Source organism: Bufo gargarizans, chromosome 2 (genome assembly GCF_014858855.1).
Source record: "Bufo gargarizans isolate SCDJY-AF-19 chromosome 2, ASM1485885v1, whole genome shotgun sequence".
Classification (NCBI taxonomy): Eukaryota; Metazoa; Chordata; class Amphibia; order Anura; family Bufonidae; genus Bufo; species Bufo gargarizans.
Genome location: NC_058081.1, coordinates 474,922,834 through 474,948,160, shown reverse-complemented (window position 1 = coordinate 474,948,160; position 25,327 = coordinate 474,922,834). Strand labels below are relative to the sequence as shown.

At 43.6% G+C, this 25,327-nt stretch overlaps 1 protein-coding gene across 1 annotated transcript in view; it reads left to right on the top strand.

Moving 5' to 3' along the window:
* The window catches only part of COL7A1 (collagen type VII alpha 1 chain), a 92,384-nt gene that overhangs the window by 44,449 nt on the left and 22,608 nt on the right, over positions 1-25,327 (top strand). Inside the window, exons 23-55 of the mRNA XM_044277444.1 lie at positions 22-144; positions 980-1,126; positions 2,469-2,594; positions 2,804-2,950; positions 3,034-3,170; positions 3,431-3,557; positions 6,632-6,775; positions 7,144-7,310; positions 7,566-7,592; positions 8,855-8,881; positions 8,992-9,036; positions 9,142-9,234; positions 9,845-9,916; positions 10,006-10,041; positions 10,126-10,179; positions 10,611-10,679; positions 12,450-12,563; positions 13,264-13,290; positions 13,765-13,818; positions 13,903-13,974; positions 14,230-14,289; positions 14,400-14,435; positions 15,853-15,897; positions 20,024-20,059; positions 21,718-21,762; positions 23,046-23,081; positions 23,482-23,517; positions 23,600-23,632; positions 23,787-23,858; positions 23,939-23,998; positions 24,138-24,173; positions 25,041-25,157; positions 25,237-25,281. Coding sequence (XP_044133379.1) covers positions 22-144; positions 980-1,126; positions 2,469-2,594; positions 2,804-2,950; positions 3,034-3,170; positions 3,431-3,557; positions 6,632-6,775; positions 7,144-7,310; positions 7,566-7,592; positions 8,855-8,881; positions 8,992-9,036; positions 9,142-9,234; positions 9,845-9,916; positions 10,006-10,041; positions 10,126-10,179; positions 10,611-10,679; positions 12,450-12,563; positions 13,264-13,290; positions 13,765-13,818; positions 13,903-13,974; positions 14,230-14,289; positions 14,400-14,435; positions 15,853-15,897; positions 20,024-20,059; positions 21,718-21,762; positions 23,046-23,081; positions 23,482-23,517; positions 23,600-23,632; positions 23,787-23,858; positions 23,939-23,998; positions 24,138-24,173; positions 25,041-25,157; positions 25,237-25,281 — 2,465 coding nt within the window. The remainder of the gene's footprint in view (positions 1-21; positions 145-979; positions 1,127-2,468; positions 2,595-2,803; positions 2,951-3,033; positions 3,171-3,430; positions 3,558-6,631; positions 6,776-7,143; positions 7,311-7,565; positions 7,593-8,854; positions 8,882-8,991; positions 9,037-9,141; positions 9,235-9,844; positions 9,917-10,005; positions 10,042-10,125; positions 10,180-10,610; positions 10,680-12,449; positions 12,564-13,263; positions 13,291-13,764; positions 13,819-13,902; positions 13,975-14,229; positions 14,290-14,399; positions 14,436-15,852; positions 15,898-20,023; positions 20,060-21,717; positions 21,763-23,045; positions 23,082-23,481; positions 23,518-23,599; positions 23,633-23,786; positions 23,859-23,938; positions 23,999-24,137; positions 24,174-25,040; positions 25,158-25,236; positions 25,282-25,327) is intronic.

The window sequence follows — 25,327 nt, the reverse complement described above, 5'->3', positions numbered from 1 at the left end:
TTTCTTCGCATTCTTTTGCAGCTCGGCAGGAGGTTGGCGCTGTGACAAGTCTGCGGATATTTGAAAGCCAAAATATCATAAGAGTGACATGGGTCGGGGTTCAAGGAGCTACATCCTATAGAGTCTCCTGGAGCCCGGAGGAGGGTATGAGCTCCAATTGCCCTAATACACGGGTACTGCAATATCGCCGTTATAATTTATCGGTGGTTTAACCATAGGGTGTCCTATCGGCATCCAGTGCTCGGCTACATGGAAGCCCAAACATTGCCACCCAGTTTTGCAAAACCTGCCACGTTTGAGGCGCGTCTTGTCTGTTCTGTTGTTCCACACATTAAAGGGCATCTGTCAGCAGTTTTATACCTATGACACTGGCTGACCTGTTACATGTGCATCTGTGTTGGTCCCATGTCCATATGTGCCCGCATTGCTGAGAAAAATGATGTTTTAATATATGCAAATGAGCCTGTAGGAGCAATGGGGGCGTTACCTTTACACCTAGAGGCTCTGCTCTCTCTGCAACTGTGCCCTCTGCAATTTGATTGACAGGACCAGGCAGTTTATGCTGGATCATGCTTGGCCCTGTCAATGATAGTGCAGAAGACGTGGCAGTTGAGAGACAGCAGAGGTTCTAGGTGTAATGGCAACGCCCCCATTGCTCCTAGAGGCTCATTTGCATATATTAAAACATAATTTTTCTCAGCAATGCGGGCACATAGGAACATGGGACCAACACAGATGCCTTCAGCTGCCAAGCGCACATGTAACAGGTCAGCCAGTGTCATAGGTACAAATCTGCTGAAAGACACCCTTCTGCAAAGGTCCATGTCGTGACTGCATTGCACCCATTTCCACCATGCTGCTTTGGTTTCTGGACTAATGGGATCCATCAGTGCAGGTTCCTCTGTATACACCAATAGTATCACACCACATTGCATTCACTATATAAGAGTTGACCCGATGACTTTTGTTGTTTCCTTAGGTGGTCCCGAACAAACTAGAGAGGTGACGGGTAATGCCAGCTCATTCGAGCTGGTCGACCTGGAGCCAGGTGTCCGATATGTCGTCAAAGTCACGGCACTGGTGGGCAATCGTCAGGGGGAACCGGTCTCTACGAGTGTGACAACACGTAAGTTAATCCATTGAGATGTGATGAGTGTTACTCGCCATTGTCATTGCCCGGTCACAGCGTCAACTGCGCGCACTTCAGACCTTAGTCTAATGGCTGTGGGGGGGGGGGGGGGGGGGTCCGACCTTAGTTGTTTGATCTATCAGCCCAAGGATGGTTGAGAGATACAACATGGGACATGCATTCCAAAAAGGGGGTCCTACAAATTGGGGCCATCCTCCTGGTACTGGTTCTGGAAGCAAAACATATCCCAAAGACTGGCCCTGGTTGACCCAACCCTTGGTTTCCCATTCTTGTTGAACAAAAGGTAATTTGACCCTTAAACCATTTCCCTCTTCCTTATTGTAGGGGGATCTGCATCAGTTCTCATGGTACCCATGGTAGTCACTGGGTCCATTTTAGACCTTAGTTTAATGGAAGTGTGGGGGGGGGGGGGAATCCAGTTCTTTGAGCCTAGGAATAGTTCAGAGACACAACATGCAACGTTTGCATTCCAGAAAGGGGATTTTTTAAATTGAGGCTACCCTCCTAGTACTCATTTTGAATACCAAACATACCCCAAAGACTGGCCCTGGTTGACCCAACTCTTGGTTTCCCATTCATGTAGAAGAGACGGTAGGTTGACCTTCAGACCAAGTCCTTCTTCCTTATTGTAGGAGGATCTGCGTTGGTTTTCATGGACCCCAATGGTAGTCATTGGGTCCACTTTGAGGTGGGCATGGCCCTTTGTATTACTTTCTTGTAACAGTCTTGATCTTCTTGACTAGTGATTGTTAGCCTAGCGGTCCGTCCCGGCGCTGCTGCCCCTACCCACGGGCACGGGCTCCATCTTTCCCTCCTGCTGCTATGCGCCGCGCTGACAAGCGCGGGCAGCAAGTAGCTTTAGGAATTATTGGATTTTGCCCGTTTGCCACCTGCCTCTGACCTCGTTTACGGACCTTGCTTGTTTGCCTTCTGCCTCTGACTTTGTTTACGGACCTTGCTTGATCTCTGCCTGCCCTGACCCCAGACTTCCCGACCACGTACTTCCCCCTCGGTGCTTGCACCAGGTACTCTGACCCCCTGGTCAGCTGCCACTGACTCGGGGACTGCTGTGGAGTGGCACCTGGCAACTACCCTAAGGGCCCAAGCCTATCCTCACCATCAGAGGCTCTACTGAAGAAGACCAGGTAGGTGTTTAGTCGCGCCCCTCCATAGTATAGCCAGTCAGTGGCGTAGTCAGTCCACACCGCTTGCATACGAGTGATAACCAAACCTCTACCTTGCGTGACTGTCTCCATCTTCATATGAAGAAAATCACCCTTCTGAGTCATGTAAAATTCTTTGCTTTTTGTGTTTCCAGCGGACATTCAGGCAAATCCTGTGAGAGATCTCAGAGTAACAGATGTATCACGTCAACGGGTGAGACTTACCTGGTCAGAAGCACCTGGAAGCACCGGATACCTAATCTACTGGAGACGGGTAGATGGTAAGTACAAGTACCTCATGGATGAGTGCATCCAGATTCCAAAGTGAAAGTGCACCTTCCACCAGGAGGCCGAGAAAGGGCAACGATGGGCTCTATATCTACCATAATGTAGCCCCCTACAGGGAGGGAAGGGTACAGCCTGAGCTGCAGTCCTCATGGGTGGTGCATCCCATAGTTATGGTTTTGACTTGATGTTTTCAATTTTTAAGGTGGACCCGAATCAAGCCGGCAGGTGTCTGGGGACGTGAGGTACTATGACATCGACAACCTTCTCGCCGGCGCCCGCTATCAGTTCCGTGTGATCTCTCAAGTTGGGAGCCGGGAGAGTGAAGCTGTGTCGATCCTAGCCAACACCGGTCAGTATATCTGATAGTATTGGTACCATCGCAGTGGACCATATTGGAAATATCCGTTATTTCTGAATTTTTTTCCTCCACAGTCTGTGGGACCGGTAGGACGGACATTGTGTTCATGGTGCACACGACTCAGGATAATCAGTACAACGAGGAGAACATCAAAAGGTTCCTCTCACAGGCCGTGTCCTCAGTGGGGCAGCTGGGACCCGATGCTACGCAGGTACTTCTCAATGCCCAGCAGCCCACATGGCGACCAACAACACTGTGCCGCAATATGGTTTACCAGGGCACATACTGTAACCACTGCAGCTACAACTCCATGGAAAATAATGGAGCCTTGTGGAGATGTGACTACTGTCCTGGTATATAGTCGAGGGGCCACGGGAGCCCCTCAGGCACCAGATTCAGGGTGTGACCTCTGCACGCCCAGCAGTTATGCCGTCATCTTGTTAATTCTTACTTTTAATGTCTTTTTTTAAGATTGCAATTGGAGCCTACAGTTTCCGGCAGCGTCCCTCAGTCCTGCTGAACCGTTCCAGCGAGCTGCGGTCAGTTCTGCAACAAATTCAGAACATCCCGTTCTCTGATCCCAGCGGGACCACCATTGGTAATGTGCCCATAATAACTGCTTAATATAGTCTACAGATAGCCAGCAGAATAGTGAGTGCAGCTCTGGAGTATAATACAGGATGTAACTCAGGATCAGTACAGGATAAGTAATGTAATGTATGTACACAGTGACTCCACCAGCAGAATAGTAAGTGCAGCTCTGGAGTATAATACAGGATATAACTCAGGATCAGTACAGGATAAGTAATGTAATGTATGTACACAGTGACTGCACCAGCAGAATAGTGAGTGCAGCTCTGGAGTATAATACAGGATGTAACTCAGGATCAGTACAGGATAAGTAATGTATGTACACAGTGACTGCACCAGCAGAATAGTGAGTGCAGCTCTGGAGTATAATACAGGATGTAACTCAGGATCAGTACAGGATAAGTAATGTAATGTATGTACACAGTGACTCCACCAGCAGAATAGTAAGTGCAGCTCTGGAGTATAATACAGGATATAACTCAGGATCAGTACAGGATAAGTAATGTAATGTATGTACACAGTGACTGCACCAGCAGAATAGTGAGTGCAGCTCTGGAGTATAATACAGGATGTAACTCAGGATCAGTACAGGATAAGTAATGTATGTACACAGTGACTCCACCAGCAGAATAGTGAGTGCAGCTCTGGGTATAATACAGGATGTAACTCAGGACCAGTACAGGATAAGTAATGTAATGTATGTACACAGTGACTGCTCCAGCAGAATAGTGAGTGCAGCTCTGGAGTATAATACAGGATGTAACTCAGGGTCAGTACAGGATAAGCAATGTATGTACACAGTGACTCCACTAGCAGAATAGTGAGTGCAGCTCTGGAGTATAATACAGGATGTAACTCAGGATCAGTACAGGATAAGTAATGTAATGTATGTACACAGTGACTGCACCAGCAGAATAGTGAGTGCAGCTCTGGAGTATAATACAGGATGTAACTCAGGATCAGTACAGGATAAGTAATGTAATGTATGTACACAGTGACTCCACCAGCAGAATAGTAAGTGCAGCTCTGGAGTATAATACAGGATATAACTCAGGATCAGTACAGGATAAGTAATGTATGTACACAGTGACTGCACCAGCAGAATAGTGAGTGCAGCTCTGGAGTATAATACAGGATGTAACTCAGGATCAGTACAGGATAAGTAATGTATGTACACAGTGACTGCACCAGCAGAATAGTGAGTGCAGCTCTGGAGTATAATACAGGATGTAACTCAGGATCAGTACAGGATAAGTAATGTAATGTATGTACACAGTGACTCCACCAGCAGAATAGTAAGTGCAGCTCTGGAGTATAATACAGGATATAACTCAGGATCAGTACAGGATAAGTAATGTAATGTATGTACACAGTGACTGCACCAGCAGAATAGTGAGTGCAGCTCTGGAGTATAATACAGGATGTAACTCAGGATCAGTACAGGATAAGTAATGTAATGTATGTACACATTGACTCCACCAGCAGAATAGTAAGTGCAGCTCTGGAGTATAATACAGGATATAACTCAGGATCAGTACAGGATAAGTAATGTAATGTATGTACACAGTGACTCCACCAGCAGAATAGTAAGTGCAGCTCTGGAGTATAATACAGGATATAACTCAGGATCAGTACAGGATAAGTAATGTAATGTATGTACACAGTGACTGCACCAGCAGAATAGTGAGTGCAGCTCTGGAGTATAATACAGGATGTAACTCAGGATCAGTACAGGATAAGTAATGTATGTACACAGTGACTCCACCAGCAGAATAGTGAGTGCAGCTCTGGGTATAATACAGGATGTAACTCAGGACCAGTACAGGATAAGTAATGTAATGTATGTACACAGTGACTGCTCCAGCAGAATAGTGAGTGCAGCTCTGGAGTATAATACAGGATGTAACTCAGGGTCAGTACAGGATAAGCAATGTATGTACACAGTGACTCCACTAGCAGAATAGTGAGTGCAGCTCTGGAGTATAATACAGGATGTAACTCAGGACCAGTACAGGATAAGTAATGTATGTACACAGTGACTCCACCAGCAGAATAGTGAGTGCAGCTCTGGGTATAATACAGGATGTAACTCAGGATCAGTACAGGATAAGTAATGTAATGTATGTACACAGTGACTGCTCCAGCAGAATAGTGAGTGCAGCTCTGGAGTATAATACAGGATGTAACTCAGGACCAGTACAGGATAAGTAATGTATGTACACAGTGACTGCACCAGCAGAATAGTGAGTGCAGCTCTGGAGTATAATACAGGATGTAACTCAGGACCAGTACAGGATAAGTAATGTATGTACACAGTGACTGCACCAGCAGAATAGTGAGTGCAGCTCTGGAGTATAATACAGGATGTAACTCAGGATCCGTACAGGATAAGTAATGTAATGTATGTACACAGTGACTGCACCAGCAGAATAGTGAGTGCAGCTCTGGAGTATAATACAGGATGTAACTCAGGATCAGTACAGGATAAGTAATGTAATGTATGTACACAGTGACTGCACCAGCAGAATAGTGAGTGCAGCTCTGGAGTATAATACAGGATGTAACTCAGGATCCGTACAGGATAAGTAATGTAATGTATGTACACAGTGACTGCACCAGCAGAATAGTAAGTGCAGCTCTGGAGTATAATACAGGATGTAACTCAGGACCAGTACAGGATAAGTAATGTAATGTATGTACACAGTGACTCCACCAGCAGAATAGTGAGTGCAGCTCTGGAGTATAATACAGGATGTAACTCAGGATCCGTACAGGATAAGTAATGTAATGTATGTACACAGTGACTGCACCAGCAGAATAGTGAGTGCAGCTCTGGAGTATAATACAGGATGTAACTCAGGATCCGTACAGGATAAGTAATGTAATGTATGTACACAGTGACTGCACCAGCAGAATAGTGAGTGCAGCTCTGGAGTATAATACAGGATGTAACTCAGGACCAGTACAGGATAAGTAATGTAATGTATGTACACAGTGACTCCACCAGCAGAATAGTGAGTGCAATCTCCATTATTCTCCACTGTGCCCAGCTATGACCATATTACATCTGTTCCTCTTCAGGTGGTGCCATAGATTTTGCAAGGAACTATCTATTCACCCGGGCCTACGGCAGAAGGCAGAATGTTCCTGGTGTTCTGGTAATTTTTGCAGATACTCCATCATCAGATGATGTTCTACAAGCAGCGAATGCCCTCACAGCTACAGGTAAATGACACAGTGTATCATCATGTTGCATGCATTGTTTGGTATTGGATTTAGGGATGTGTCCGTCTGCCACTGGCCGCACTGATTGGACAGTGCAGGGACACCCCCCCCCCAACTGGTAACACCCAGCTGGACCTTCCATGCAGACTGCTAGCAATTCATTTATAATTTCTAGTAGGGATAATAGAAGAATGGCTTATCGTAGAGTCATAAGAATAGATGCTCCAGAATTGTTATTACATGGGGAATGCAAGCGGTTACTAAAACAGACATCAGGAGAGGAGACAGGTCCTCTTTAAAGCAGGGCAGCACAACTTGCTTAGGATGATGGGTGATGTAGTTTAAGCACCCTCTTTGTCTTTCTCCAGGTATTCGGGTTTTGGCAGTAGGAACGAATGGAGCTGACCAGGAACAGCTACGTAGAATAGTCTCTGGTCAGAGCCCGCGGAACGTCTTTTACACAGCGGATAGTGCAAACCTGAACAGCCTCATGGATCCTATGGCAGAGGCGATATGTACGGTCACCCAAGTGGAAGTAAGTTCTGGGTCAATGTTCTATAGACTAGCCCACATGTGAGGTGGGGAGAGGAAAGGCAGATCCCTGCCCCCCATGATCACTACTGTATATCTCCAGTGCCGAGAGCCTTCAGACATTGACATCCATATGTATAAACGATATCAGCCGCTCCTCTTATAACGTCCCAGCACTATTATAAGCATAAAATCTGTGTAAACAACTGTAAAATTTCTGGTATTGGGGGATTTTTCAATCTTTTTTTGTTTCCTTTAGGAGCCTTGTACGGTGCAATGCCCGCAGGTGAGCATGATGAATGTAGTAGTGTATGGACAACTATCCTCAGCATTGCCTTTACTTATAACATAAGAACTATACCCTCCGAATGACATCCAGAATGCTCCCCAAAATAGTGCCGTTTACCCACTGCCATGTTCCCCCATTTACAGTGAAGTAGTGCCCAAATAACAGTGCCGGAGGATCCCAATAGTGATGAAGGACCCTCATATATATAGACAAAGGACCCTAATAAATAGTGCCAGATGATCTGATAAATTCCTGGGACCAAAAATAAAAAGTGGTAGAGTTTATTTTAACATCCCCAGAACACCCACACTGACAGTGTCAGAGGTGCCAGAGGGACCCCATAAACAGCATCAGGGGATCCACAATGCCATTAATTGCCAAAGAGGGCCAGCGGGAACAGGCCCAGAGTGCCAGCGGGAACAGGCCCAGAGTGCCAGCGGGAACAGGCCCAGAGTGCCCGCAGGAACAGGCCCAGAGTGCCCACGGGAACAGGCCCAGAGTGCCCGCGGGAACAGGCCCAGAGTGCCAGCGGGAACAGGCCCAGGGTGCCAGCGGGAACAGGCCCAGGGTGCCAGCGGGAACAGGCCCAGAGTGCCAGCGGAAACAGGCCCAGAGTGCCCGCAGGAACAGGTCGAGAGTGCCAGCGGGAACAGGCACAGAGTCCCAGCGGGAACAGGCCCAGGGTGCCAGCGGGAACAGGCCCAGAGTGCCAGCGGGAACAGGCCCAGAGTGCCAGCGGGAACAGGCCCAGAGTGCCCGCAGGAACAGGTCGAGAGTGCCAGCGGGAACAGGCCCAGGGTGCCAGCGGGAACAGGCCCAGAGTGCCAGCGGGAACAGGCCCAGAGTGCCAGCGGGAACAGGCCCAGAGTGCCAGCGGGAACAGGCCCAGAGTGCCAGCGGGAACAGGCCCAGAGTGCCCGCGGGAACAGGTCGAGAGTGCCAGCGGGAACAGGCCCAGGGTGCCAGCGGGAACAGGCCCAGGGTGCCAGCGGGAACAGGCCCAGAGTGCCAGCGGGAACAGGCCCAGAGTGCCAGCGGGAACAGGCCCAGAGTGCCAGCGGGAACAGGCCCAGAGTGCCAGCGGAAACAGGCCCAGAGTGCCCGCGGGAACAGGCCCAGGGTGCCCGCGGGAACAGGCCCAGGGTGCCAGCGGGAACAGGCCCAGGGTGCCAGCGGGAACAGGCCCAAAGTGCCCCCATGAACATTGTCAGTTCAGTTCTCTCCTGGCTAACCATCCATAATTTTTCTTCTACGTTTAGGGCGAGAGAGGTCAGAAAGGAGAAATAGTAAGTACCGCCCCTGTACCCCGATATATTCACAGTCACAGAGTTAACTCTATGGCTGTCATTAAGTATTTACTGTCAAGATATTTTTTTAAAACGACATATTCTTTTAGGGGAGCAGCGGCCGCCCAGGATCAACAGGACCACCAGGAGACCCCGTGCGTATCAACACCATAGAGATCATATGAAAGATGTGACATTTCTCCAGTTAAAAAAAACACGTTACAGTCATTGAAAATGAAAAATATTTTTTTATATTTCAGGGTCGACCAGGTCCCCCTGGTCCACAGGGGCCAGTTGGACCCCGTGGCCCTGCTGGAGAGGGTACAGCCACAAGAGGACAGAAGGGAGAAACTGTGAGTAACCAAAATATTGCACAGATAGATCAGACAATGACCAAGTATGAAACTGCCACACCCCTTTTATTTTAAGCCACACCTTTTAATCAAAGTACCACCCTTTCACATTAAGTCACGCCCACCTTATTTGTCAATTTCAGTTACAGCTTTGAGGAGGGGCGGAGCATGATACAAAGATTCTCCCTTTGGTTGCTTTGAATTCCTGTCATGCTCCACCCCCTCGGGTCCTGCACTAGAGTTTATACAATGTATCACAATTTTTTCTAGAGTGTCCCTTTAAATTTTCAAGTTGTGTTTTACAGGTAGAGACTTTTCCGACTCTTTGATATTAGTTCTGCTACAGAATTGATGACTCCACCTTGTTTGTAAATGACAGGTGCCCTTTAAGAAGAAATCTCTTAAAGGGCCCTTGTATTCACTGTATCAGATAGATCAGCTGGTTAGGTACACTCTAGAAAAGAAATGGCATGGCATACCCCTACTATGGTCTAGACTTGCCACACAGGCTCCTCCCACTTAAAGTGGCGGACACATTCTAAAACTATGTCTCAGGTGCCTCCATTCTGAATGGCATTGCAACAGATACGTACATGACTTGTTCTTATAGGGAGAGCCAGGAGGTGATGGTCTCCCAGGAAGTCCCGGCCGCCCTGGTAGTAATGGAACGCCTGGCACCCCGGTGAGTCACCCCATATCATTATTCTAATGTACATTGTATCAGTGTGTTTTAAAATGATTTGATGGAAAGGATACATTGTTGTATTTTAGGGGAGTAAAGGATCTCAAGGCGAGAAGGGGGAAGCGGTAAGTAGTCAGAGGACCTACCTTCATATAGGAACACTCGACTATTACTCCATTCACTTAACCTATATTGTTCTGGTCTCTTAGGGGGAAGGCGGACCTGCAGGTCCAGTTGGTCCAAGAGGAGAGAGAGGATTACCGGTAAGTTTGAGGCTGGCCATACACATCAAGTATCTTACTTGACAACCCCCCACTCAGCTAGTATGGATGTGCTTTCTATAGGGAGAGCTGCTGGACGGTGGCTTATCTCCCTGAGAACAAAAGGATGAAACATGTTGAAATACAACTGCCCGATCCTTCCTTCTCCCAACGTGGGGAGAGTCTTATTTGACATGTTTTAAAGCCATTTTCCCCCTGATTCTACCCGACAGCTACCTCTGTTGGAATGAATGGAAAAAGTTTGTGTTCCTAGCAACCAGGGTGCACGTGGGCTGGTGTTCCTACCTCAGTGTCGGGGGCACTGTGGCCCTATTACTCTACGGTCGCCTAGTATTAAGATTTTCTCCAGGGCTGAACCACAGGCACTTATCATTATTACCCATATGATAAGGTCCTATATCATCTCTGCATAGGGTGAACCCGGGGAGGTGATTAACGGCGGAGGAGGGGTGCCAGGCCGAAAAGGCGAACCGGGCAATCCGGTAAGTACAATAAACTATCTCCCTGTGTGACATCATCCGAGTTTTCCACCTTTACGTCAATAAGGCTAACCTGTAAAGTTCTGCAATTCTTTTGTAATATATTTTGTGTTCTATTTTCAAGATCTCTGCTTGCTGTTAGTGATTGAAACAGAAGCTGTACACCTGAGCTATGAGGTGTGCCTAAAATTGGTACACCCTTTTAGGACATAATAGTAGTTATTAGTCTCATTTTCAGGCTTGAAATACCACATATGACCACCAGGGGGAGACCACTGCTATGCATTTATTATACAGCACAGCATGAATAGTCTACCCAAAAGCAGTATGCTTATATATGGCTTCTAGATTCTGTCCGTGAGGTGAACGCATTGCACCCGCACTGAATCCTGACCCATTCATTTCTATGGGGCTGTGCACATGAGCGGTGATTTTCACGCATCACTTATACGTTGCGTGAAAATCGCAGCATGCTCTATATTGTGCGTTTATCACGCAACGCAGGCCCCATAGAAGTGAATGGGGCTGCGTGAAAATCGCAAGCAAGTGCGGATGCGGTGCGATTTTCACGCACGGTTGCTATGAGACGATCGGGATGGAGACCCGATCATTATTAATTTCCCTTATAACATGGTTATAAGGGAAAATAATAGCATTCTGAATACAGAATGCAGAGTACAATAGCGCTGGAGGGGTTAAAAATAAAAAATAAATTATTTAACTCACCTTAATCCACTTGCTCGCGCAGCCCGGCTTCTCCTCTGTCTTCTTTCTTTGCTGTGTGCAGGAAAAGGACCTGTGGTGACGTCACTCCGGTCATCACATGGTCCATCACATGATCTTTTACCATGGTGATGGATCATGTGATGACCGGAGTGACGTCACCACAGGTCCTTTTCCTGCACACAGCAAAGAAGAAGACAGAAGAGAAGCCGGGCTGCGCGAGCAAGTGGATTAAGGTGAGTTAAATTATTTTTTATTTATTTTTAACCCCTCCAGCGCTATTGTACTATGCATTCTGTATTAAGAATGCTATTATTTTCCCTTATAACCATGTTATAAGGGAAAATAATACAATCTACCCAGCACCTAACCCAAACCCGAACTTCTGTGAAGAAGTTCGGGTCTGGGTACCAAACATGCCGATTTTTCTCACGCGAGTGCAAAACGCATTACAATGTTTTGCACTCGCGCGGAAAAATCTTGCATTTTCCCGCAACGCACCCGCCTCTTATCCGGGCAAAAAACATGACGCCCGAGTGAAAGAGGCCTAAAAGTGGCCCCGTTTAGTAATCGGGTACAAATTGATGGAAGTCAGGGCCAGCAGTACCATATTGTCACACATTATATCACCCCAACAGAGCCAAATACCACAGTTCATCACAAAATACTGCCCATATGAGCACAAAATACATCCCCAAAAACTCTCACTGGCCAGCCGTGAGGAGGGCCAAGGCAGCCCCCTGGGCATCGGCCCACCGGGAAATTTCCCTGGGAGGTCTATGGCCAATCCGCCCCTGATTGCAGTTGATCCCCATTTAAATGTAAGCTGCTATACCAGATACTGACCAAGAGTGGCGCTGTTTAAAAAAAAAAAGGCCCTATTTTATAATCCTAGAACATCCCTTTAAATTTTGGTGCTTTTAAGATCTGAAAATTCTGCACCAAGTACAAGGGCTACTGGCGGTAATTAATTATTAGTAGTACCGCATTTACAGCGATATAGCTAGTAACGCACTAATGATTTTTTTTATTCTTTTTTATTATTATTAGGGAACTCCTGGTCAGCCTGGAATCCCGGGACAGAGAGGATTACCAGGAACTCTAGGACAACCTGGACCAGAAGGACCCAGCGGACCTCCAGGTGTTTCAGGACAATCAGTGAAGGTCATTTTCTATGTCGCTGCGATCCCATGTAATGCAGAGATTTCTTTATGTACTGCCCCCGTGTCCAAAAATACTGTGATAATATAATATTAAAAGGGTTTTCCAAGACTTTAATACTGATGACCTATCCTCGGGATTAGTCATCAGTAGCTAATAAGTGGGGGGTCCAACACCTGGGACCCCGCTGATCAGCTCTTCCAGAAGGCATCGGTGTGCCTGCGAGCGCCGCAGCCTTTTTTTGTGCTCACCAAGCACAGCGCCGTACATAGTGTAGTGGCCGTGCTTGGTATCGCAGCTCAGCCCCATTCATGTCAATGGGGCTGAGCTATGCCTAGGCCACGAGAACGATGAACGTGTCGTAGGAAAATCTGAGAGAAGGCCACGGTGCTACTGCAAGCGTCGCTGCCTTCTCGAGCAGCTGATTGGCGGGGGTCCCGGGTATCAGACCCCCATTGATCAGATACTGATGACCTATAGGTCATCAGCATTAAAGTCTTGGAAAACCCCTTTCATCTCAAGTGGATAATTATATAATTACTATTATACTGACCCTTATGGGGGAAAAAGTTAAGCCATAATATTGAATTCTATGGACAAGAAGGCAAATTAACTGAAAATTAATTTCAGGCAAAGTATTTAAAAAAATCTAATGGGCTTCATCTAAACATAAAATGAATTTGTGTCACTTATTTTCTGCCAGGGAGAAAAAGGAGAACGAGGTGAGAGAGTAAGTGCACTTCATATTACCTATTACCTGACTATAAGACTCAACACAATTTATACTTGTCGTAAAAAGTGCAGTTCTACAACCCGACCACTAGAGGTCACTCCTATCTACCACTAGTGAGGAAATATTACTACAGAATGAGCTGATATTAGTTTATGGGAAAGCGGATACTACATTGCAGGTCATAGAGGCCGGTGACAACTATACAGAGCTCTTATCTGGTTCGTGACAGAGGTTGTCAACTCTTGCTATCTTGTGATAATGCAAACTATTACAGTACGCCATTTTTATATTATATAATGGATGCTAAAATACAATATTTCATCCCTGAAGGTAAGGATATCAGGAGCTTTGCCTTATGCAATATGTTTTTCCATAGAAGGAGCCAACCCTACAGGATTCCCCACCCCCAACCTATCTGATATTCCTATCAGGACATTGCCCATACAATTAAATCACTTCTCCATCTTGCAGGGTCTTCCAGGATTAGTCAATGGTGTGGCCAGCAAGGGAGAGCCGGGAAGTCCAGTAAGTGGAGCCATAAGAAAAGTCACAGTTTACCTAGAATTGAATAAATCATGTAAGCAAAATATCTCCATCTTTATTTTAAAGGGTCCGCCTGGTCAAAACGGATCACCAGGGCCCCGGGGGCTAGCAGGACTTCAAGGACTAAAAGGCGACAAGGTAAGTGACTGTTACGTCAGCAGTTCATTAGTCATGGGCAGAAGTTAAGTGAGTCTCCATGGCCTTAGTATAATACCAAGCATGACATGCTGGTTACCACTGAGGGGTCATAATTGGCCCTCCTTAGGCATCAGAGTCGCGACAGCGCCCCCTACAGGTAATCCCCATGACTTGGCCAGCATCATTATTTTGTATTTTTTTTAGGGGGAGGGATAAATCTCGATTTTGAGTCGTTGCGATGACTTTCTGTTCCAGGGAGAGGCAGGAGAAGGCTTCCCCGGTGAACAAGGACGACCCGGAGATCCAGGTGATCGAGTGAGTTCCAATCTAATTATATGACACATTTTCATGACCCTAACAATATGTGATTATAGGGATTGCGACGCCGTTTCGCTGATGTACTGTCATTTATTTCTATTCTGTAGGGGCCCAGAGGACCTCCGGGAGAACAAGGAATAAAAGTAAGGGCTAGAGGATAAATGGAAAAAAATTTGCTCAGTTTTGGCACAAAATGTTGCATCTTAAGCCCTTCCCCCTTTCTGCCAAACTGCTCCACATTTACTAGCTATGTGTAGGTGCAGAGAATTTTTCTAAAATTATATGCACCAAATTATGCCACCTACATTAATAGGTGCCCTCTATGCCATCAGCGTGCTGGTCGGTACACTGGTAAAATTAGACTGTGGCCTACAATGTAAATGACACCCAGCAGACAAACTCTTTGCCTGTTCCGTTTGTGATTGTAACTAATAGATTGAAGAAACAGACCTGGACAGGGTCCGTGGCTGAAGCCCCCTAGGACCCTCTTGTTGTGGGAGCTCTTGGGGCACTGCCCTCACTAGGATCCAGCCCTGGTCAGAAGACTGTGGTTGTAACAAAGTAGCCATGAATAGAAAGAACTATCCCAATGTGACAACAATGTAACAGCATGACTGGAGTGAGCACACCCGTCCATGGGTCATGTCTGAAACTGCAGCTCAGCTCCACTGAAGTGACTATGTTGTAGTACCGGACACAACCTGTAGAAAGCTGTGAGGGTATTTTAGGCAAAATCCTGGAATATTGCTTTAAATATTTCTTTCTCCTCTTTCTCTTACTTTTTCTACTAATCTCACTCTTCTTATTTTCTTTGTTATTCTTCACCTTCTACTTCTCCCTCTCATCTTTTGCTTTCATCCTCTTCTCCTTTATCACTTTCCTTAATTTCCCTCTTTTACTTCTTCTGTTTGTCTTTCCTTCTTCTTTACCCGCTCCTTTTACAACCTCTTCACATCCTCCACCTTATCCTTCTCCCTCATCTCATCTTTCTCCTTCTTCTGCACCTCCTCCTTATGATTCTCTTTCCCCTCCTCCTTATCCATCTCCTCCACCTCATCCTTCACTTCCTCATTATCATTCTCGTTTATCTCTCCTTATCCTTATCCTCCACCTCCTTCTTCTTTACCCCTCCTTCTTTACTTGTTCCTTACCCACCTTTTTCATCTCCCTTATATCATTCTCCTTCACGTCCTCCTTATTTGTGTCCTTTACCACCTACTTATCCTTCACCTCATCCATCTCCTTCACCTCCTCTTTATCCTTCTGTCACCTCCTCCCTATCGATTTCTGTCACCTTCTTCTTATCTTTCTCCCTTACCTCCTCCTTATCCTTCTTTCACCTCCTTCTAATCAGTCTCCTTTACCATCTCCTTATTCTTCTCCTTCCTCCTGACACTTTTCCTTCATCACCTGCCGCTTTTTTTTAATTTAAATTTATCTAGCTACCAAATAAATTATGTCACATGTTATGCACCTTATACTGAAAGTTTTAGGATTTATCTCTGACTCTCAGGCATTAAAACGTAATAACTTATTATATCTCATCCTGTTCATTCATAGGGTGACCGTGGACAACCTGGCCTGGATGGAGACCCTGGAGTGAAGGTGAAAATTACAAGAATATAACTACTATAATACTGTGCCTATGTACAAGAATATAACTACTATAATACTGCCTCCTATGTACAAGAATATAACTACTATAATACTGCTCCTATGTACAAGAATATAACTACTATAATACTGCTCCTGTGTACAAGAATATAACTACTATAATACTGCTCCTATGTACAAGAATATAACTACTATAATACTGCTCCTATGTACAAGAATATAACCACTATAATACTGCTACTATGTACAAGAATATAACTGCTATAATACTGCTACTATGTACAAGAATATAACTACTATAATACTGCCTCCTATGTACAAGAATATAACTACTATAATACTGCTCCTTATGGTACAAGAATATAACTACTATAATACTGCCTCCTATGTAACAAGAATATAACTACTATAATACTGCTCCTATGTACAAGAATATAACTACTATAATACTGCTCCTATGTACAAGAATATAACTACTATAATACTGCTCCTATGTACAGAATATAACTCTATAATACTGCTCCTATGTACAAGAATATACCACTATAATACCTGCCTCCTATGTACAAGAATATAACTACTATAATACTGCCTCCTATGTACAAGATATAACTACTATAATATGCCTCCTATGTACAAGAGATACTAACTACTATTAATACTGCCTCCTATGTACAAGAATATAACTCTGATAATACTGCCTCCTATGTACAAGAATATACTACTATAATACTGCCTCCTATGTACAAGAATATAACTACTATAATACTGCCTCCTATGTACAAGAATATAACTACTATAATACTGCTCCTATGTACAAGAATATAACTACTATAATACTGCTCCTATGTACAAGAATATAACTACTATAATACTGCTCCTATGTACAAGAATATAACTACTATAATACTGCTCCTATGTACAAGAATATAACTACTATAATACTGCTCCTATGTACAAGAATATAACTACTATAATACTGCTCCTATGTACAAGAATATAACTACTATAATACTGCTCCTATGTACAAGAATATACTACTATAATACTGCTCCTATGTACAAGAATATAACTACTATAATACTGCTCCTATGTACAAGAATATAACTACTATAATACTGCTCCTATGTACAAGAATAAACTACTATAATACTGCTCCTATGTACAAGAATATAACTACTATAATACTGCTCCTATGTACAAGAATATAACTACTATAATACTGCTCCTATGTACAAGAATATAACTACTATAATACTGCTCCTATGTACAAGAATATAACTACTATAATACTGCCTTCCTAGGTACAAGAATATCAACTACTGATAACTACTGCCTTCTATAGTACAAGAATATAACTACTATAATACTGCCCTCCGATGTACATAGAATATAACTACTCTATACTGCTCCTATGTACAAGGAATATAACCTACTATAACTACGGCCTTCCTACTAGTACAAGAATATAACTACTATAATACTGCCTCCTATGTACAAGAAATTAACTACTATATACTGCCTCCTATGTACAAGAAATATAAACTACTAGATACTGCCTCCTATGTACAAGAATATAACTACTATATATACTGCTCCTATGTACAAGAATATCACTCACTATAATACTGCTCCTATGTACAAGAATATAACTAATATAATACTGCCTCCTATGTACAGAACTATAGCCCTACTATAATACTGCCTCCTATGTAACAAGAATATCTTACTGCCTCCTATGTACAAGATATACTACTATATACTGGCCTCCTATGTACAAGAATATAACTACTATAATACTGCCTCCTACTGTACAAGGTGACTATAACTACTATAATACTGCCTCCTATGTAGCGAAGAATATACCTACTATAATACTGCTCCTATGACAGGAATATAACTACTATAATACTGCATCCTAATGTACAGAATATAACTACTATAAGCACTGCCTCCTATGTACAAGAATATAACTACTATAATACTGCTCCTATGTACAAGAATATAACCTACTATAACACTGCCTTCTATATACAAGAATATAACTACTATAATACTGCTCCTATGTACAAGAATATAACTACTATAATACTGCTCCTATGTACAAGAATATAACTACTATAATACTGCTCCTATGTACAAGAATATAACTACTATAATACTGCTCCTATGTACAGAATATAAGTACTATAAACTCTCTATATACAGAATATAAGCTACTATAATACTGCCTCCTAGTACAAGATATAACTACCTATAATACTGCCTCCTCTGTACAAGAATATAACTACTATAATACTGCTCCTATGTACAAGAATATAACTACTATAATACTGCCTCTATTGTACAAGAATATAACTACTATAATACTGCTCCTATGTACAGAATATAACTACTATAATACTGCCTCCTATGTACAAGAATATAACTACTATAATACTGCCTCCTATGTACAAGAATATAACTAATATAATACTGCCTCCTATGTACAAGAATATAACTACTATAATACTGCTCCTATGTACAAGAATATAACTACTATAACTACTGCTCCTATGTACAAGAATATAACTACTATAATACTGCTCCTATGTACAAGAATATAACTACTATAATACTGCTCCTATGTACAAGAATATAACTACTATAATACTGCTCCTATGTACAAGAATATAACTACTATAATACTGCTCCTATGTACAAGAATATAACTACTATAATACTGCTCCTATGTACAAGAATATAACTACTATAATACTGCTCCTATGTACAAGAATATAACTACTATAATACTGCTCCTATGTACAAGAATATAACTACTATAATACTGCTCCTATGTACAAGAATATAACTACTATAATACTGCTCCTATGTACAAGATATAACTACTATAATACTGCTCCTATGTACAAGAATATAACTACTAAATACTGCTCCTATGTACAAGTATAACTACTATAATACTGCTCCTATGTACAAGAATATAACTACTATAATACTGCTCCTATGTACAAGAATATAACTACTATAATACTGCTCCTATGTACAAGAATATATACTATAATACTGCTCCTATGTACAAGAATATAACTATAATACTGCTCCTATGTACAAGAATATAATACTATAATACTGCTCCTATGTACAAGAATATAACTACTATAATACTGCTCCTATGTACAAGAATATAACTACTATAATACTGCTCCTATGTACAAGAATAAACTACTAATACTGCTCTATGTACAAGAATATAACTACTAATACTGCTCCTATGTACAAGAATATAACTACTATAATACTTCCTATGTACAAGAATATAACTACTATATAATACTGCTCCTATGTACAAGAATATAACTACTATAATACTGCTCCTATGTACAAGAATATAACTACTATAATACTGCTCCTATGTACAAGAATATAACTACTATAATACTGCTATGTACAAGAATATAACTACTATAATACTGCTATGTACAAGAATATAACTACTATAATACTGCTCCTATGTACAAGAATATAACTACTATAATACTGCTCCTATGTACAAGAATATAACTACTAATACTGCTCCTATGTACAAGAAGAATATAACTACTATAATACTGCTCCTATGTACAAGAATATAACTACTATAATACTGCTCCTATGTACAAGAATATAACTACTATAATACTGCCTATGTACAAGAATATAACTACTATAATACTGCTCCTATGTACAAGATAAACTACTATAATACTGCTCCTATGTACAAGAATATAACTATAATACTGCTCCTATGTACAAGAATATAACTACTATAATACTGCCTATGTACAAGAATATAACTACTATAATACTGCTCCTATGTACAAGAATATAACTACTATAATACTGCTCCTATGTACAAGAATATAACTACTAATACTGCTCCTATGTACAAGAATATAACTACTATAATACTGCCTCCTATGTACAAGAATATAACTACTATAATACTGCTCCTATGTACAAGAATATAACTACTATAATACTGCTCCCTTTATAAAATATGTATTGATCTGAACCTTTCGATGTAGCTATTGATCAGTATAAGGTTTCTGTATATTTATTGTGTTTCATTTTACAGGGAGATCGAGGTTCTCAAGGATTTCAAGGGCTTAAGGTCAGTAAATGATAATGACTTATCGTATAGGGCGCTTTAAGGGGTGTAGCTAAGGGGTCATGGGTCTTGGTGCAAGAGTTCTGCTTGGTGATCCCTTCCCTCAGTGCTTTGTGGCAAGGGGCAGGGGTGCACCTAGCCTTTCGGCTGCCTGAGGTAGAAACTAAAATGCCCCCCCCCCCCCCTGCCAATTTATCAATCTAACCCCTTCCCTCCAGCCCTACTGTTAAAGACATACTTGGAAAACATTACATACAGCGCCACATATGTACCTCTTCCATCCAGTGATGTAGACGTTCTCTTTCCTCTTCTCCATTTAGACCACCATAATGATTTCTTTCAGCCATCTCTTGTCTCTCAGAGTTTGACAGACATCTTAATTTCCTACTTTTCCATTATTCTCCCATCTTCTGAACATCCCACCCTGCCACCCCCAATACTGTGCCCGCTGTGCTCCCTAATACTATACTGCAGAAACAGATAATATTGGCACACAGTGCCCTAAAAATAACTACGCCAGGCAAATATTGTCCCTGACATTAATACAATCCCCCCAAATATCAGACCTCAGATCAGATCTCTATTAGACCTCCATTGAAAGGTAAACAAGTGGGTGAACAAATAGGGGGAGAGAAGACAGTCTCTCACCTGATGGAGTTGTGCTTGGTGCACAATTACCAAAACCTCATGTCAGATATTTAGATCCTCGCTGCTGCACGTCCTAAACGCTTCCCGTTTCCTAAGTAAGGGCTTCACAACGGTTATATGTACCTACCGGAATATGATCAATCGGCGTGATTTCATGGCATTCCAACTTCCCATCATGTTGAAAGACGCAATGTCTGGAAAGACCATGTTTCAAATATTTCTTTCTGATGATGCATCTATGCTGATTTAGCCTTTCGAGTCAGGCTTGGGTGGTGCGTCCCACGTACTGCATACCACAGATGCAGTCCACCAACTATATCACGTATTCAGATTTGCAATTTAAGGAATATTTAATTGGACTGAAATGTTACCTTATTATGACTTATTATTGTGGAGTAGCATTGGCACCTAATGGCCCAACATTTGGAACTTCCCTTACTATCAGGTTTGGGGGTATTCAGACTGGGGTTATATTGTTTTAATCTGCTTGAAGCCTTTAAAACCTTTGAGCCCCCTTTAGATCTCCATGTCAGACCCCACCATATCAGTCTTTAGATCAGACCCCGTTTAAATCTACATGTCGGAACCCCCATATCAGACCTCAGATCAAACTCCCTTTAGACCTCCCTGTGAGACCCTCATATCAGACCCCCTTTAAGACCTCAATATCAGACCTCGGAACCCCCATATCAGACCTCGGTCCTGAGGATCAGGACTCCATGGCAGACAACACCCCCCCCCCCCCTTTATCAGACCTCGCTCCCCCCCCCCCCCCTCATGCAGAATAGTGACTGCAGTGCATCTTATAAAGCAAAAAAAAGGCAACCCCTATAGCTACACCACTGGGCGCTCTGATTGTGCCATACATAATCGCTCTAACCCTTGGTTTACAAGTACTGGATGTATTTAGAAGCCTCAGCATTACTTACTGTTGTACCGATTACATGTGTTGAAAATCTCGTTACTCAGTTACTTCATATAACGCTAATTGCCTCCCATTTTTAACATTGCAGGGAAATCCAGGACAAAACGGTCAGCCAGGTCCATCCGGACCCTCGGTAAGTCTAAGGCCTCTTTCAGACGGGCGTTGCGGGAAAATGTTCGGGTGCGTTGCGGGAACACACGCGATTTTTCTGTGTGAGTGCAAAACATTGTAATGCGTTTTGCACTCGTGTGAGAAAAATTGCTCATGTTTGGTACCCAAACCCGAACTTCTTCACAGAAGTTCTGGCTTGGGATCGGTGTTCTGTAGATTGTATTATTTTCCCTTATAACATGGTTATAAGGGAAAATAATAGCATTCTGAATACAGACTGCAGAGTACAATAGCGCTGGAGGGGTTAAAATAAAAAATAAAAAATTAACTCACCTTAGTCCACTTGATCGCGATGCCAGCATCTCCTTTTGTCTTCATCTTAGCTGTGTGCAGCAACAGGACCTGTGGTGACATCACTCCGGTCATCACATGGTCCATCACATGATCTTTTACCATGGTGATGGACCATGTGATGGACCATGTGATGATCGGAGTGACGTCACCACAGGTCCTGTTACTGCACACAGCTAAGATGAAGACAGAAGGAGATGCCGGCATCGCGATCAAGTGGACTAAGGTGAGTTTAATTATTTATTTATTTTAACCCCTTCAGCGCTATTGTACTATGCAGTCTGTATTCAGAATGCTATTATTTTCCCTTATAACCATGTTATAAGGGAAAATAATAATGATCGGGTCTCCATCCTGATCGTCTCCTAGCAACCATGCGTGAAAATCGCACCGCATCCGCACTTGCTTGCGGATGCTTGCGATTTTCACGCAACCCCATTCATTTCGATGGGGCCTGCGCTTACGTGAAAAACGCAGAATATAGAGCATGCTGCGATTTTCACGCAACGCATAAGTGATGCGTGAAAATCACCGCTCATGTGCAAAGCCCCATAGAAATGAATGGGTCGGAATTCAGTGCGGATGCAATGCGTTCAACTCACGCATCGCATCTGCGCGGCCTAAGGATTCCCCCCCCCACTTTATATAATTTGGAAATCATTTTACTACATTGCTCCACCCTCTACCCCTCCCCCATCATATTATCTCTTTGAGACATCATGTCCATGTAAAGAAGGACACCCCATATACCAGTGCGGGGGAGAGGAGGTGTACCACCCAGAGCACCAGTTACTCCCACATATAGGACGGACCCAGGCTCCTCTTGGCCGCCTTCTTTCCCTCTATCATACTTTGGGTTCTTCTGTGCCTATTACAAACTGGATCCACGTCATTAATTCATATTCTGCAATGGTGGAGAGGAGACTAATCATTTTATATTCTTATTCCTAACAGGGGCCTTTAGGACCGGCGGGGCCACAAGGAGAAAAGGTTGGTGGTGGAACTGATTTTGGTGCCATCTGGAGAAGTCCTAAAATATGTCTGCACTGAGATATAGGATTCACCTAAGTGCCATAGAAAGTTCCTATTCCTATATTTGCACAATTATATGAGTAATGCACTGTATAGCATCCTTATGTGGGACCTTTTGGGCCCCTATAGGCTCAGGGGCCTGGTTGTAGCAGGAGCCTCTGTACCCCATGTCATTGCACCCATCTGTGCCCTCAGTCCTAATGCGACTGGCGGGTAGAGATCTAGAATTGACACCCACTGGCATCCTATAGGTCATTGCTCCCCATCCTGTGGCTCTCCAGCTGTTGCAAAACTACAATCCCCATCATGCCCTGATAGCTTACAGATTTCTAATATAACACAATATATATCATTTTAGGGTGCCCAAGGAGCTCCGGGGGAGCCTGGCACATCGGTGAGTAACTTTCTTACTTACGTACTATGCCGTTATAGCATACGCCAGACATTCACGGCCATTATCTATGCTTCCGTTCCAGGTTTCCACTGCGGCTGGGATGAAAGGAGAAAAGGTGAGGAGATGAAGGCGATGAACACTAGGATAGATTGTAATTACCAATCTGTGGTAATGACAAAAATCGTCCACTAGATGTCACTGTTTGCAATGGACATTTCTTTGTAATAATGGCAATCACAACCCATTATAACATTGTGTCCTTTCCTCAGGGCGATCGTGGTCTGCAGGGGATCGGGGGTCCAAAAGGCTCAAGAGGTGACCCAGGAGAGAAAGGCGAGAGAGTAAGTGCCTACCATCGCACAGATTTATTGTCGCTTTCCAGACCAAGACTATGCAACAACTTTTCTTTATGTGTGATTAGGGTCCGGAAGGATTCGGCTCTCCTGGGCAGCCGGGAGCTAAAGGAGAAGCAGGGGATAGGGTAAGTGTGATGCCATGGAAGACCGCTGGCCTATGGAGCTTCCAGGAATTGGAAGAAGACAAACGAGTCAAGGTATCATTGTAAGGCTTCTCTAATCTGGGATTTGGCCAATTTTAATGTTTTGTTTGCTTTTTATTAGGGACCCATGGGTCCGGCTGGAAGAGCAGGTCCAAAGGTACGATAATCTTTTAATCTATATTTTATTATATTTGGTAAACTTACGCAAAACCGAGAGTGAAAAGCTGCGCATACATCCGACCAGAGAAGACAATCATTAAGGATCTTAAAGACTCCAGAAAAAGCGCCACCCCTCTCCGAGTCACTATGTCTGGTATTGCAGCGTAGTCCCCTGTTCACTTGGATGGGATGCTATTAAAAAAAGAACCTGTCAGCAGGATCAACCAGACACATCATCTGGTAGGGTTGATTCTGCAGATCAAAACGACATCTGTCTTGTGAAAATCAGTTGAAGCGTTGCCGAGGGAAAAAAGACTTCTATTCTTTATGCAAATTAGGGGTTCAGTGCACAGAGAGGCGGGCCTAACCCTTCAGTGCACAAAGAGGCGGGCCTAACCCTTCAGTGCACCGCAGCTTTCCAGTGTTGGCCACGCCTCTCACAAAATCAACCCTACGGCGCTGAATGCCTAATGATAGGGTTGATCCCTCTGGCGGGTGCTGTTTAAGTGTCATTTCTTCTGGAAGAAAGCAGCCATATTTTCTAATCCTATAAATTCATTTAAAATTTTTGGAAGATAATGCAGTTTTTGAAATGAGGTACCTAGGGCCCTCCAGGGAAATTTAGGGCCCACCAGCTCTACACTACAGGACATGTTCCCATTCAAAGGCTGCATCATTAATAAGGGCTAATAGATTGTTTGTCAGATAGCCAAAAACCCAGCTGCTGCAGAACCTCATGGGCAGTATTGGGGTTGCCCCACCAATGGACCATCTGGCCCAATTGGAGGCACGATATGGGAGAATTATCAGACAAGATGATGACACATTGTACACAACGTCTTATCATTATGGACTTTTTCCGCAGGGAGAACCCGGCGATTCGGGGCAGAATGGAGAACCCGGAAAGCAAGGTCCTCCAGGACAAATTGGGCTTCGGGGCAAAGAAGGAGAAAAAGGAGACAAGGGAGAAGAAGGGACGCCGGTAAGCCCGATATCCAGCACCCGTGAAGCCGGTCTGATGGGGGACACCGATGATAATAATTCTTTCTGTCGTCTCGCAGGGAGAATCGGGTATTTCAGGCAGGAACGGAGAAAGGGGCCCAAGGGTAAGTGAGATCCGTGCTGCTCCATTTCTCGTTACATTGTAAGTCC